The sequence below is a fragment of the Artibeus jamaicensis genome, unplaced genomic scaffold (genome assembly GCF_021234435.1).
Source record: "Artibeus jamaicensis isolate MK-2021 breed Jamaican fruit bat unplaced genomic scaffold, CSHL_Jam_final contig_700, whole genome shotgun sequence".
NCBI classification, from domain to species: domain Eukaryota; kingdom Metazoa; phylum Chordata; class Mammalia; order Chiroptera; family Phyllostomidae; genus Artibeus; species Artibeus jamaicensis.
This window is the reverse complement of record NW_026521930.1, coordinates 12,777,473-12,793,386: the sequence shown is the minus strand read 5'-3', so window position 1 is coordinate 12,793,386 and position 15,914 is coordinate 12,777,473. Positions and strand designations below refer to the sequence as shown.

At 43.8% G+C, this 15,914-nt stretch overlaps 1 protein-coding gene across 1 annotated transcript in view; it reads left to right on the top strand.

The window, feature by feature from the left end:
- Positions 1-859: 859 nt before the first annotated feature.
- Positions 860-15,914, top strand: part of LOC119047987 (ectonucleotide pyrophosphatase/phosphodiesterase family member 7-like) — a 40,032-nt gene continuing 24,977 nt past the window's right edge. Inside the window, 1 exon segment of the mRNA XM_037143478.2 lies at positions 860-1,178. Coding sequence (XP_036999373.2) covers positions 932-1,178 — 247 coding nt within the window. The 5' untranslated portion in view covers positions 860-931.

Here is a 15,914-nt window from a genome sequence, read left to right as displayed (position 1 = left end):
GAGAGGAGGAAAAGGTACAGAGAATAAGTAGCATAGATGGTAGGCAGAAAATAGGGCAAGGGCAAGAATAGTATGGGAAATGTAGAAGCTAAGGAACTTATGACACATGGACATGAACTAAAGGAGGGAGATGTGGGTTGAAGGGGGTGTGTAGGGTGGAGGGGAGTGAGGGGGGAAATGGGACAACTGTAATAGCATAATTAATAAAATATATTTTTTAAAAAGACAGAGGGAAAGGGAAGGAGAGAGACAAACGTCAGTGTGTGGTTGCCTCTCTAGCACCTCCTACTGGGGACCTGGCCCATGAACCCAGGCATGAGCCCTGTGACTGGGAATGGAATAAGCAATCCTTTGGTTCCCAGGCTGGTGCTCAATCCACTGAGCCACACCAGCCAGGGCAGCTCCTGAGATTTAAAAAATAATAATTAAATAGAATAGATCATATATATATAAAGCTCCTAGCCCTTATGGGTACTTAATCCATGCTGACTGTTTTCATAATCATAATAACCAGTCATTTGTTCTCCCTATATAACCGGATGCACTGAGCAAAGGAAAGCACCATCTAATTTGTTCCCCAAATCTTTACAGCAGTGGAGTTATATAAGAGTCCAAAATATTTCACACGATTTGACTTTTCTTATCAGGGTAAAGTACATGTAACATAAAATTCACCATTATTACCATTTTGAAGTATAACATTTAGTGGCATTAAGTGCACCCACAAGGTTGTACAAACACCACCACTATTTCCAGAACTTTTTCATCAGAGAAAACATACCACCCTGTTACACTCCATGTGTTTTGACCCTCAGCAGAGCTGGGGCAGAATTATCAATTTGAACTTTGTTCAACCACAGATAAAAAAGGGAGAAAATGGGACCAGGCCCATGAACTCTGCAATGTGTGTGTCTGAGGCACTCACAGCACAATGAGGCTCAGGGTCCTCGGGCTGCTGCTGTCCATTCTACTGGGTTGGGCCAGCAGCCACCCCATTCCTGGGAAGAAGAGCTTCAACAAGTTGCTTCTGATCTCCTTTGATGGCTTCCGCTGGGACTACGACCAGGACGTGGACACCCCCAACATGGACCGCCTGGCCCGGGAGGGTGTGAAGGCCAAGTACATCACCCCACCCTTCGTGACTATGACCTCCCCATCTCACTTCACCATAATCTCAGGTAAGTTCCACCCTGCAGTCAGTCCACTAATGCTGGTGGAAGGTTCTGGAATCTGTCATTCCCTGAGAAAGAGCCCATTCTGGCTCAGCTCTGGAGAGACCAAGGCAGCTCATGTAACTTGGGTCACTCCCTGGAAGAAGCACTCACTTAGAATACCCTGGGATCTCAGAGCAGTTTCTAGAAACCCATGGACTATGGAGCCCCGACTACAGACAGAATCAGGACTAGGACTGCGGTCCCCTAAGGGATCTCCCTGCTCCCCAGGCCCACCTCACCCTCACCCTGCCTTTCACACAGTGGCTGATGATCTTTCTTTAAAGTAAGTCATTAAAAAAATTTTGTAAAAACTTGTTCTGGCCGGTATGGCTCTGTTGGTTGGAGCATCATCCCATAAAATGAAAGATTTGATTCCTGGTCAGAGCATATATCTGTGGGTTCATTCCCAGTCAGGGCATGAGCAGCAGGTGGCTGATTGGTGTTTCTCTCTCACATCAATGTTTCTCTCTCTCTCTCTCTCTCTCTCTCTCTCTCTACCTGCCTTTCTCTCTCTCTCTCTCAAATTAATTAGCATGTTCTCAAGTGAAAATAAAAAATAATAATAATCAAACCTTAAAATTTAAAGAACTCAGTTAGATCAAGCAACTACCCTGCTTAATACTGGCAGATTAACCCTCTAGAAGAGAATGCAAATTTTGTCTTCCTGTGGCCCAGGTGATCCCCACGTCCTGGCCCCTGGCCTCTCCTGGCCTTTCTCATTTCTCTTCCCCTCGAGTGCTCCCCTCCAGCTCACAAAATCCTCCTACTTGTGCCTCCACTCAGTCCCACCTGCCTCAGGGCCCTTGCCTATTCAGGTCCTCCCAGCTCCCCTGGAGCATGTAGTCCACCGGGGCAGATACACATCAGGCAAGCAGACAGACTAATACATCTCAGTACAAATCACAGAGACACCAAGAAGGAAAAGGAGAGTTTCTCCAGAAGAAGATGCCCAGAGTAAGTTGATTTGAAATTAGAAAGGCAGGAAAGGGGTCTCTGAGATGGAACAGTTGAGCTGCAAGAGAAAGAGACCTCAAGTGACAAGAGGAAAGAAAAGTGTTCTAGGCAAAGAGAAGAGCATGTGTGAGGTCTCTGTGACAAGAAGGAACATGGTGGTTCCAGAGTCCCCATCGCAAAAGACTTCACTGTAACAAAAATAACATATAGCTCCATTTCTCAGACATGGGCTTGATGTCAAGTACTCTGCTAGGCGCTTTGCCTTCATTGTCTCTGATATAATACTGCAAAGCAGTGTTGTCCCCATTCCATAGATGAGAAAACTAAAGCTGAGTAAGTGCCCAGTCACCTGGCCAGTCAGTGTGGAAGGGAGGAGCCAGGCCTGGAACCAGGATGGCTCTGGCCACTCAGAACTGGTTCTGCCCAGTTCTGAGCTGGGAATCTGCAGACCTCTCTTGGGGGAACAGTGCCCCAAGACAGGGGTGCCTGGCAGCATGAGCCTCTCTCCTATCCTGAGAGCCACTCCCTGGAGGACATGCAAACTGCTCGTGCCATTTTCCGAGGAGAGGGTTTTATTGCTTCCACAGACTCTCAAAGGGGCCCTCAAATCAGAAACTTTAAAAATAAAGCTGAACAGACACTCAGAGGGAGATTTTTCTGAGAGAGATTTTCCTACATGTAAACTCTTTGAGAGGCTAGTCATTTGGGAACTATTAGCACCAGGACGCAGCAACTAAATAGCCCTTTTCTGGAGAAAGCAAATGCCACTTCCCGTCGACTTTAACTTCATAATGCTTAAAAAAACTCCTGTCAGCAGATGCCGGGGCCCCTAGACACTGCAAATATGATGGGCACAAAATATTATAAGGCTCATCCACTACTTATTTATTCCCAGAAGGGTTTTGATGAGGAGATACAAACAGTGAGAGCAAATTTTAAAAATTACAAAATCACCTCACCTTCTCTACTACATTCGCTGCCAGTGGGGACTAGAAACAGAACAGCTCCAGTGGAGGGTAACTTGGCAACTTCCAACACAATCACTCATGCAGGAACTTTCTTATTTGGCAATAGCACTTGTAGGACTTGATCCTACAGATATATATAACTATACAGTGGAAAACCATGTACTTGCAGTTATTCACTGCATTAGTGTCAGTAACGCAAAAGAAAATATCCATCCAGAGGGAAGTGTCCCAATAAAATATATCCACAGTATGGCATACTCTGTCACCTTTAAAAAACAATAAGGAAGGTCTTGGTGCCCAATAAGAAGCTATCTCCAAGATGGATTGAGTAACAAAAGCAAGATGCAGAGAATGTGTGGAGTATGCATGTATATGTGCATGTAATATATATGTGGATATATGCACATACAATTTTCCAGATGCATAGAGGACCTCTGGATAAATCAACTAGAAATTGGTAACACTGGTTCCTCCAGGGAAGGGGCCAAGTAGTAGGAAGAATTTACACTGTATGCCCTGTGTACCTTTTAGATCTTCGACCATGTGAACATATTGACTATAAAAAACAGTGTTATAACTCAAAATAATCTTTTACATTCACCCATTGTAAAGAAAGCATGTTCCTGTGTCCCCCTTGTTCATAACCAGACCTTTCATTTACTGAGCATTGACTCCGTGTCAACTTTAAAACGGGTTTCTCCATGGACATTTGGGACCAGATCATTCCCTGTGATGGGCTGTCCTGCACACTATGGGGTGTTAATCAGTCCCCACCCACAAAATGCCAGAAGCACTCCTTCCTCCCACTGTGAAAACCAAAAATGTCTCCATTCATTGTCCAGTGTCCCCAACTGAAAAACCACTGCATTGAGTGGCTGAGCCCAGCTCTTGGCTTACAAAAATGCCCAGCAGGTACCACAACCATCATGTCCTTCAATTTTCATAACAGTGATATGAGGTCAGGACAGTTACCCTCTTTACAGGTGAAATATCCAAGGCTCACAGAGTCTACCGATCTTCCCTGGGACAGGAGCAGGATTCGATCTCAGCCTTGAGCAGTTCAGACAATCGGTTTTTCCCATTGCAACATGGCTATGCCCTCTGTTATTTTTGGTTCAATTAAGCAATCATTCCAAACCCCTTTGAATATTGCCCAACCTCAAGCCTCCAGGCAATGAAAATATATGCTGAATATGTTGCATTAATGAAAGAGAGGCCACCCCGGACCCAGCAAAACCACTGGTATCAATCTTCATGTGCTAGGCTCAAGCCGACCTCTGTCTGACTCCAATGTGGAAAAGAATCATCTGTAATAGAAAAAATAATGGATAAAAATTCGTGCTGCCAGCACCCAAAGACCTCATCAGATTCCAGGGGGTCGGCCTGACACAAATTATGATAAAAGAGACTCTCTGGCCCAACAACTAATTCACTGGTGCTCTTACAAACACCTCTGGGCAATTTAACACAGGAGAGAGGTGATGATGGGGAACCACTGCCCTGCTTCACATCCCAACTACAAAGTAGGATGGCACAGCTCCAACAAGGGCTTAGGTCTGAGAGGCCACGGGGTCCTCCCTCTGAGCGTCCCAGACAGAGTCCAAAGGACAAGGACCAAGTGCTTCCAGGCAGGGAGCAAGGCTGGAGAAGCCATGCCCAGGTGCAGCCCAAGAGCGACCACTGCTAAAGCACAGCTGATTTGGCTGCCCACATCAGAACTCTGGGCTACCACGGTCTACATGTGGGCAGCAGGACCTCCTCGTGCTTTGGGGCTGCCAGGTGTGCAGATATCTCAGCCTTCATGGGAGTCAGAATCTCAAGACCCTCATCAGCTTTCCCTGCTGCTGGTGAAGAACATCTTCCTGGAGAGTATTTTTAGAGTGCTTCCGCTGTGTGCATTCTTTCATTGGATGATTATTATTGGAGCATGTCTACTGGGCTAGGCAGTGGGGACAGTGGCAACTAGACACTTATATGTCTCCAGTGTCTTGTCATCTTTTCAGGGCTTGTCCCACAACACAGGGTCACATCCCATGTGCTCCCAGATCCCACAGACTTTTCAGGGGATTTCTCCTGTTTCTCTGTAGTTCCACCATGCAGGACAAAGGACAGCTTACCTGGGGATGCTTCTACCTCTGCTTCCTTTCTCTGATAGCTCAGAGCATCAGACAGAGATTTGTTCTTACTTGCCTGTGTGCTCCAAGCCTTTCTCTGCACCCCAACTCCCCTTTGGCTCTCATAAGGAATCAAGCTTGTGAAACTCTGAAGTCAGAGGAGTCTCTGCTTTCTACATTTTTCTCCCATGCCATCCTTTCCTTGAAGCATGGAAAGCAGAAGTCCTGGCTGTTTGAATGAAGGAAAGTCTAAAGGACAGAGAAGTTTTTTAACTAGCTATTAATTCAAAATATCCCACCTTACCATCTCTCCATTCAAGAAAATCTTTTCACCCTCACAAAGAGTGTGGGTTTTCTGCCAAGCGTTTGCCTCCCAGTACCTACGAGAGGGGGAAGGGATCTCCGTCTAGGATCACAGCTTCCAAGTGCAGCCAGAGCTGGCTGTGGGGTAACATTCTCCCTCCAGCTCCCCAAGACTGGGCACTGAACAGGACTGCGTATTCATTGAGCTTCTCCCTTCACTCATTGGATGGGCCATGACTTCCTCCAATATAGTTTTCTTCCTCTTACCTGGCTCCATTCCCCCGCCTCTATGCCACACATTCACAAAGGGGCTTGACCACAGTACCTGAAAGATGTATTCATTTTCTATGGCTGTGTAACATATTACCATGAGCTTAGCAGCTTAGAACAATACCCATTTATTATGTCTCAGTTTCCATATAACAGGAGTCTGAGTATGGCTGAGTTTGGTTCTCTGCTCAGGGTCTCACAGGGCTGCAATCAAGGTGTTGATGGAGCTGGAGTCTTCTCCCAAGCTCACCTGGCCTTTGGAAGAAGTCATTTCCTTGCAGCTAAGAACTCAAGGCAGCTTGCTTCCTTAAAACCAGCAGGAGAGTGTCTCTCTCTCCTCTAGACCCTCTTTTAAGAGCTCATCAGGTTAGGTCAGGCCCACGCTGGATAATTTCCCTTTCAAGTAACTCAAAGTGAACTAATTAGCAGCCTCAATTACATCTGCAAAATGCCTTCAATTTTTCCATGTACTACTCACTGAATAGAAACAAGCCATAGGTAATGCCCATGTGCAAGGGGAGAGAATTAAACAAGGCCTGTATATGGCAGGGGCAGGAATCTTGAGGGCTATCTTGGAATTCTGCCTACCTCAAATAGATAACCAGGGGGTGAGCATTAGCCTTTGTTTAAAGGCAACAGAAAACGGGATGGTGCCCTAGATCAGAGCTCCAGAACACTCCCAGAATTACGGTCTAACCTCTGAGCCCCAGGGGCTAATGCAAGAGGGGCAATGAGTAACCAAAGAGGCTGGACTGCCCAGATCACACTGTGTCACCACATTACTACTAGACCCTTCCTGCTGCTTAGGGCAAAATGGGGAGGAGAAGGATGTTGATGATGATGGCAATGATAATTTTGAAGAAGAGTAAGAAACAAGGAAAAGAAGAAGGGCAAAGGAGGAGGCAGATAAAGAGGATTATTCATCTGAAACTACTTTTGTGTATTTCCTAAAGCTTCCATAGCAAAATGCCACAAACTAGGTGACTTAAAATGACAGTCATATAACACATAATTCACTGATAACTTCAGGTATGGCTATATCCAGGTCTTCAAATTATGTCATCAAAATTATATATCTCTCTTTCTCTCCCTTTCTCTCTCCTTCTGCCCCTCTTCTTTTTCCCTAAGAGTGACCACAGAATCCCCAAGATGACCCTCATTGGCCAGTCAGCTTCTCAGAACCAAGTGCTATGGCAACAAGGGTGAAATGATGCTGAACACTCAAGTTGGGACCTCAAGCCCACCCCCAGGTCAAGGTAGGGGGAGGCAAGCCCCACAAAAAGCATATGGACAGTGAATTGTAGGCTGATGGGTCCCCAGTAGAAAATTAGGAGTTATTATCAGAGGGGGGAGCAAGTGAAGAAGGACTGGCAGAAATGACAGAAATCCACCACACGAGCCTGGGCCTGACGGTGCAGGAAAAGGGGTTTGCAGTCCAGCGACCCAGTACTCAGTCCTAAAGAAATCAAAACTCTATCTGTGGGGCTGCCCACAAGGCATGGATTTGGTGATCACACATGCAGATGGACATCTTCCAGCACTGCCCCTCTGTGTGCCTGAAGTCTGAGATCTCCTAAGATCTCACTAAAATGAAAAGCCATTCTCTGAGGGTTGAGCAGCTCATGGTGCTAGTTGAAATCACCCAATTCCTCTCTCTCTCTTGAGAAGCCTGTACTTACTGCTCCATCACTAGTAATGACAATGAACATTTCCACAATCTCAGTTTTTATTGCAAAGTGATTGAAGACCAGTAAGAGTAAGTTACACTGTTGAAACTAAGGAAATCCTGCCAAGCAAGTGGTGGGTGGATAGGAAGTCTTATGGAAGCAGTGTAAATATATTTTCTCCCCCAAGGAACTGACTGAAATTAAGAAGTTATCACTGCTATGTTTCACACAAAATCTATCATAAGCATAAACCATGATATTATAATTTGACAATTTTAGATCTAGTCAAATGGATATGGCCCTAGGGTATAAAGGAGAGGCTTTGTAACTAGACACTGGTCAGGAATAATAAAAATGAGGTCCTCTCTGTTTGACATTTTTCCTTCCTTGAAAGGACATTTGATGATAGCCTCAAGGCCCCTGCTGACCAGAAATTGTCTCTCTCAGTTCCAGAACCCCCTACCCCCGGACAACCACAAAACCAAAGCAACCACTTATAGTCATATAGATTGTGTATGGCACAATTCGGGGGGGGGGGGTTGTTTTCATGAATAATATGTGGATGGTGCCCCCTGGAGGTGTGCAGGGTGCAACTTGAACAAATGATCAGTCACATTTCATCCCCAAATCAAACTATAAGAGGTAAAAATGTCTCATATATGCAATCAATCATGAGTCTACCTCTCTTTCTACATGAGACATGAGCAAAGAAGTGTGGCCAAATGTACTTGGATGATCATTAGCACTAAATCAGAGTTTCTCAACTTCGGTGATATTAACACTTCCAGCCAGATCATTATTTGACAGGGTGGGGGCGTGGGGATGCCGTTCTGTGCATAGAATATTTAGCAGCATCCCTGCCTCTATCTACCAGACACCAGCAGTAGCCCTCCCCCAGTTATGACAACCAAAAGTGGCTCCAGACATTGCCAAATGGTTCTCAGGGTCCAAATCATCACCTAGCTGAGAACCCCTGGAATAAATATATAATATGCAAATCACACGTAAATCAGAAAGTCAAAGATCACATATATGACAATCTAGCCAGTAGAAAAAAGAAGTCTTCAAGAGGTGAAAGAGATAGGGAAAGAGATAGAAAATCAAATTCCTGCAGCCAGTAACAATACAAGCCCAGCAGAAGTTGTTGGAAACCTAGTTAGAAGATGCCTTACCTTAATCAGCTCCCATCCTACTTCCTCAGCAATAGCTCCCCACTTAAAAAGTCCTGGGAGTCAACAAAGCCCAAAACACAGGCAAACAGGGCAAAGAAACCACAAACTGAGACAAAAAGATGTCTCTTCAACAACTTTCATTTCCACAAAGGGAGAAAAAAACAAATAGTAAAAAAAAAAAAATGGAAAATAAAACAAGGCTGAGAAACCAGAGTGTTTCCTAACTTTTCATTATGAAAATTTCTGCAGAAAAAAAGCAGAGAAAATTGAACAATAAACTGCCATGTACCCAGCACCAAGTTGCAAGAATTTTCCCACATTTTGTAAACCTAGTTCCATCATCCTCACTCAATGCCCTTTTCATAATTCCTTCCTTCCTTCCTTCTTTCTGGAATCTTTTAAAGCAAATGTCAGACATCATGTTATTGCATCCATAATACATCAGCATGTATTTCTAATCTAAGAGTTTGGTTTGATGTGGCTTTTATATAACCTCCATGCTGTATTTCACAGACTTAACTTGAAGAAACTAGAATTCTTACAAGCAGAGAAAAAATCTAACTACCTGCCACCTCAGAGTCTCTCCTATTGGTGCTACTCAAATTATAACATGTATACGAACCACCTGGGAATCTGGTTAAAATGCAGATTCTAGTTCAGTGGGTGTGAGCCGGGGCCTGAGAGTCCACAGTCTAACAAGCTCCCAGGTGAGGCTGACACTAAGAGTCCATGGATCACACAAGAGGAAGGTTCAGCCCAAAACACCACAACAATCAAGCAAAAAAATCATCACTGCTCCCGATTCCAAGGTCTTGAGTGAGAGGAGAAGCAGGAACCACTTGAGACTGAGAGCACAAGTATATTACTTTCCTGTGGCTGCTGTAACAAAATGCCATAAACTGGTGGCTTAAAGAAACAAAATGTCTAGAGGCCATAAATCCAAAATCAAGGCTTCAGCAGGGGTGTGATCCCTCCAGAGTTTCTGGAAGAGAATCATCCCTTGCCTGTCCTGGTGGCTGCCAGCATTCCTTGGCTTTCGGCAACATCACTTCAGTTTCCACCTCCCTAGTCACATTGCTTCCTCTTGTCTGTGTCCTCTGCTCTTCTGCTTCTTATAAATAAAGCTGTCTTTGGGTTTAGAGCCCTCATCTCCTCATCTCAAGATCCCTAATTTAATTACTTCTGCAAAGACACTGTTCCCAACTACGGTTAACATTCACAGGTTCTGGGGATAAGAAGATGGTCATATCTTTGAAGGGAAAGGGGGTACCATTCATCCCACTATAGTGGTAAAGAGGGAAAAGTAAAGTGAGAAAAAATGCTGATGCAAGGACAGGCCCTTTCTCTTTGACAGTGACCAGTAAGTCAGGCCAAAGGTAGAACTGTGTGTCAGTAGGGTTCCCAGAGGAAACTCAAGGACAGCTCATCTGCTTCCAGCTCCTTGAAGAGACAGCACTTTCTGTTCTGACTGTAGATTAGAGGAAGGGGTGGGGGTAAGAAAGCCTGTTCTCTGCTGGCCTAGTTCCTAAGGAACTGTGCCTCTGCCTTAGGGCCACTGTCAAGTCTTGTTCAAGGATAAAATTATTTATTGACGGCCATAATCAAAAAGCAATGTCGAAAAGAAGCAGCACCAACATTTTTCACTTGCATTTACACATGAGCAAGACCAAATTAGTAAAACAAGATGCACTAGGGTTTTATTTTCTCCATCCAGAAAAGGGCTGCCATCATCTGGTGCTAGTGTTGGAGTCCAGCCTAATTTCTATAGTGGAAGTTGATAAGGTATTAAATATCTATTGGTACACTGGGGCACCTGTTCTCATTTCAATACTTTTGTTATGTTATCATTGGGTGGCACTCGGGGTTGTAGACTTGGGGTGAATGTGGTTTTGAGCCCTAGTGGGACTGTTTTTCCATCAGTGTCTTGACAGTGGTTCTGAATGAGTTTGTCTGCTCAAGACTGGAGCTCTGGGTTGATTTAAAGTGGTTGGTTGATGGAATTTGGCAGCTGTTCTTCCTCACTGATTTTATACTAGGTGGTTAATAAAACATTTTCTGCTTTGGTTTTGGGAATGTGCACTTAAGAAAGCACTGAACCTCACAAATCAGAAGGCAAATAAAGATACATTAATAGTTTACATGGTAGATTGGGTCGAAGGAATTAGTAAATGACACATAGTAGGTCCTCAAGTAAGTAAGTGAATGCATGAAAGTATGTCAATGCCCTAAGAGACTATTTGTGAAACTATATACTGTTCCACCTGAAAATTAGTAGGTAGAAGCTGAGGAAATGTTGGGGGGCTGCTCTTGTTATTAAATTATATCGTGGTTTATTTTAACCCCACTGAAGTATTTTTTTCCCAAATTGACTTTGGACTAAATCAAGTTCTGCTTTCTATTTGTTTGGATCACACCTGGCCTTCTACAAATGGGGCAGAAGGCGGGAGGAGGGTATTCAATTAAATTTAACAAACATTTGTTGAACACCTACTAAGAGTAAAGCCCTATGCTTTGTGCCAGGTAGACACCAAAATAAGTGAGGCACTGCCTTACTCTCTGCAATGTCAGGGGAAAATGGTTCTAAATACAGAAATCCACTCACACTAGCTCAAAAGGACCACATTGCAAGGCTCTAATGAGCAAATTAATGGATATGAAAACCAAATTAGAGGCAAATTAGAGAATGGCAACTTCCTCTTTCTGGCTCTCAGAAGCCCAGTGGTCTTTCTCATCAGCCCCAGGGACTTTCTTATCTCTGCTTCTCTCACTCGCAACTATCTTTCCCTTTTTACTCTCAGTCAACCATGGCAGATAGCAGAGCACACCACTGGCTGATTAGCTACTGTGACTCTTGGTTCATGTCTTGAGAGAGAGAGAGAATTGGGTTTCATGCCAACCAAGTGAATATGTTGGAGGAGATGTCATGTGGTACAAATATGGTGCCTAGACCCACCTTTAAGCAGGATTACAAATAGGAAGATTCTAAGAGAAGGTACCTGTTATCACTGCAGGCACTCCAGAAGATACTTTTTCTGTTTTTAACTCTCTCCTGCACCTTAGTTGTAAATATCATGAGACAATCTAGGATGCACTTGGTACAAAATATTTGAGAAAGGGAAGGAGAAAGAAAAAGTTGGATCAAACTCTGGACTTCATGGTTTCCTAAATTCACTCTGCAAGTATGAGAAATAAATGTTGGCCTCTGAAAACCAAGAAAAGGAGTTGCATCTATCTGGGTTTGTTCCCAGACCTGAAATGCTCGGCTGGGTGAATTTATCTGCACCTTGCCAGAACTGATATGGTGTGGGAGTCTGCAATGTACCCTGATTAAAGCATAATTAGCAAGCAGCAGAAATCTTATTCATAAGGAGAGCTCATCCTACTTCCTGTTTAACTTGCATAATTACCCATATCACCAGACATTGAAGTGACATAAATGACAGACTCAGTATGACAGCCAGAAAGGCCCTCGGAAATCATTAACCTGGCTTACAAAGAGGGAAACTGAGGCCCAGAAAGAGAGAGTAAGGGCATGGAAGAGCCAAGACCAACCCTCCCCTCCAGTCCAGCCCTCCTTGCGCAGGACTGTATTACAGTGAGGGCAGCATCTCCTGGTCCCAGTGAAACCCACTCCTTTGCAGCTTCTGGAACTCCAGGCATAACCAACAGTATACCCGTCACGTAGTTTTTCTAGCCAGTTTCTTGGTTGTCTCCAGAGTAGAAAATGCAATTTAAGTAAAATGTGAATGCTGCTCCCTACAGCTGTTCCCTTCTCTGCTTTTATTCTCTTCTGTCATGTTTTGTCCACATACCAGCACTGGCCTCTAACCAGGATAAAGAGGTTTGAGCAGCAGGAAGGAGATATCAAAGTGGCAGTGGAAACTTCTACTGGGTCATTAGTGGTACCCAGTCACTGGCTAGATTTATAACATGCCTTTAAGTGTCAGGGTGGAAATAACCCAAACACCACAGAGATGGTTCCCTTTGTGCAATTACTGAGACTAGCCATGCTGCAGAATGGAAGGGTCATGCTCCCTGAGCTCATTTTAGCTTAGTCATTTGAAACTTGGGTAACATCATTTTGAGGTAAAAATGGATTCTATGATTGGCTCCCAGGCTAGTCTACTTAACTGAAATTATAATTGACCTCTAGGTCCCAGGGCATGCAAGCAGCATCCTTAAGGTACAGGAGGGGGAAGTTCTCTGGCCATAGCATTCTTTGTTTTCTCCCACCCCTTCTTCCAAGCCCTCCCAGTGAATCTGGGTCCCAAGATTTCCCAGGTACTGAAGTAAGCCAGGTTTTGGTGGTTTGCCTGCCCTACCTCTGGTTCCTCTGTTATGAGCAATCTGCTAGAATTAATGCATGTGTGTTAATTCTATGTTAATTACTAACATGCATGTACAAATGACTAAAGGTTCTGAACCAGTTTTCTGATAAGTTAGTAGGCACTAAAACCACTAATCTGTTAAAACACAGGCTCCAGACCCCACACCAGAGGTGAAGATTCAGCAAGGGCTAGAATGGGGGTATAGGGAATCTGTGTTTTAGCAAGCAACTCAATTGAATCTAATGATGGTGGTAGAAAATACAATGGAGAAATGCTACAACAGGTGTAATGGCAGGTGCTTATAATCCCAGGGTAATTTGCTTTCTGTTGGATAGGAAGATAGAACAGAATCTCAGGTGTTGCAGGTTTAAAAAAGTAAAAGGCAAAATAGAGCTGCTCCCTGGGTGAATTATCTCTGTGTTTCCATTTCACCTGCTGGAATGTGGCATGGCTTGGCCATAAGAAAGCTCAGGCACTGTAACAGGAAGAGGGCTCACTGTAGATTTTGGAAGGCTTCCATGATTCATTTGCAAGGCTTGAAAAGTTCTTGCCCATTATGGCCTCTACCTACCAGTAATAAAGTATCCCACTCAAGGTATTCAACCCCCACTCCTGAGAGACATAATAGCGAGAGATTAAAAGCACCAGTTGTAGATGTTCAACATCATCAGGCATTGAGAAATGCAAGACAAAATCACGATGAGATAGCACTTCATATCCACTAGTTTGGTCATAACCTTAAAAAAAAAAAAAAGGACTTCCAGTCAAGATGGAAGCATAGGTAAACAAACTTTGCCTCCTCATGCAACCCCAGAAAGAATTACAACTAGACGTCAAAAAAAATAACATCCTGAACAGTCATAAATTCAAGCTGTATGGAAGTCTGACAACCAAGGATTTAAAGAAGCCACATTCATCCAGATGGGTAGAAGGGGTGGAGACAGGTGCAGAGGCGTGGAGGCAAAGTGTGGCACAGTGAGGCAGCAGCTGCAGAACAGGCAGCACCACGTTCACATGTGGTGGATAAAGATCATGAGGGATACCTTGGGAGCAAGTGATTGCAGCCCCAGGCCAGACCACACAACCCAGGTTTCCCACACCACAAAAGTAAATCCGCATAACTTCTGGCTGTAAAAACCAGTGGGAGTTGGAGCAGTGAAAGAAACTGCTGGATTTTCAGGAGATTTGACTTAAAGGGCCCTCACAGACTTAAAATGTACGCAGACCCACCCCTTCTAGGACTCAGCACCAGGGCAACAGCTGGAAGGGCACAAGTCACACAGGGTGATTGCCAAACAAAACTCCAGAAGCTAGGCAGTGACACTGTCGCTTCTCCAACCCCTCCCCCCACAAAGAGCCACAAAACAGTGAAGCAAGTTGCCCCACCCTGGCAATTACTTGAGGCTCTGCCCCACATACTTTACAGGTGACTTTTCTACAGTAGGCCATGCTACTAAGACAGGGAGTCAAAGCAGCTCTATCTAACACACAGAAACAAACAGAGGGAGGGCTCCCAATTGAGGAGACAAAGAGATGGGGCCCACTTGAAAAAATAGAACAAAATCCCAGAAAAAGAACTAAATGAAACAGAGGTAACCAATCTATCAAATGCAGAGTTCAAAACACCGATGATCAGGATGCTCCAAGAACTCCCTGAGTACAGCAACAACATAAAAAAAGAACCAGAAAGAAATGAAGTTTACACTAAGTAAAATAAAGAAAAATCTACAGGGGACCAACAGTGAGGGAGATGAGTTTGGGATTCAAATCAATGATTTGGAATATAAGGAAGAAATAAGCATTCAACCAGAACAACAAGAAGAAAAAATAATTCAAAAAAATGAGGATAGAGTAAGGAACCTCTGGGACATCTTTTTACCAACATCCAAATCATAGGGATGCCAGGAGGAGAAGAGAAAGAGCAAGAAATTGAAAACTCATTTGAAAAAATAATGAAAGAAGACTTCCCTAATTTGGTGAAGGAAATAGATGTGCAAGCCCAGAAGCACAGAGAGTCACAAACAAGTTGGACCCAAAGAGGACCACACCAAGACACATCATAATTAAAATGCCAAAAGTTAAAGATAAAGAGACAATCTTAAAAAGCAGCAAAAAAAAAGCAGAGAGTCACCTACAAAGGAGTTTCCATAAGGCTGTCAGCTCATCTCTCAAAAGAAACTTTGCAGGCAAGAAGGGACTGACAAGAAGTATTCAAAGTCATGAAAAGCAAGGACAACCTAGAGTACTCTATCCAGCAAAGCTATCAAGCTAAAGAATTTCATCATCACAAAGCCATTATTACATGAAATGTTAAAGGGACTTATTTAAGAAAAAGAAGATCAAAACTATGAACTGTAAAATGGCAAAATTTCACAGCTCTCAACAACTGAATCTAAAAAAAACAAACCAAGCAAACAACCAGAACAGGAACAGACTCATAGATACATATCATTTGGAGGGTTATCAGCTGGGTAGGGGAAGGGGGGAAAATGGTACAGGGATTAAGAAGCATAATTAGTGGGTACAAAATAAACACAAGGATGTTAAGAATAGTATAGGAAATGGAGAAACCAAAGATTTTATATGCACAATCCATGGACATGAACTAAGGGGTGGGATTGCTGGGGGGAAGGGGGTTACTGGGCAGAGGGGCACAAAGGGGGAAAAGCGGGAGTATTATAATAGCATAATCAATAAAGTATTTTTTAATGAAAATAACAAGTGCTGGTGAGAATGTGGAGAAATTGGAACCCTTGCACATTGCTGGTGGGAATGTAAAATAGTGATGCCACTAGGGAAAATAGTTTGGCAGTTCCTCAAAAACATGAACAGAGTTACTATACGAACCAGCAATTCTGCTCCCAAAAGAAAAGCAGAGACTCAGTTTTTCCAACTTCCGCCAAGATGGAGGCATAGGTGGATAT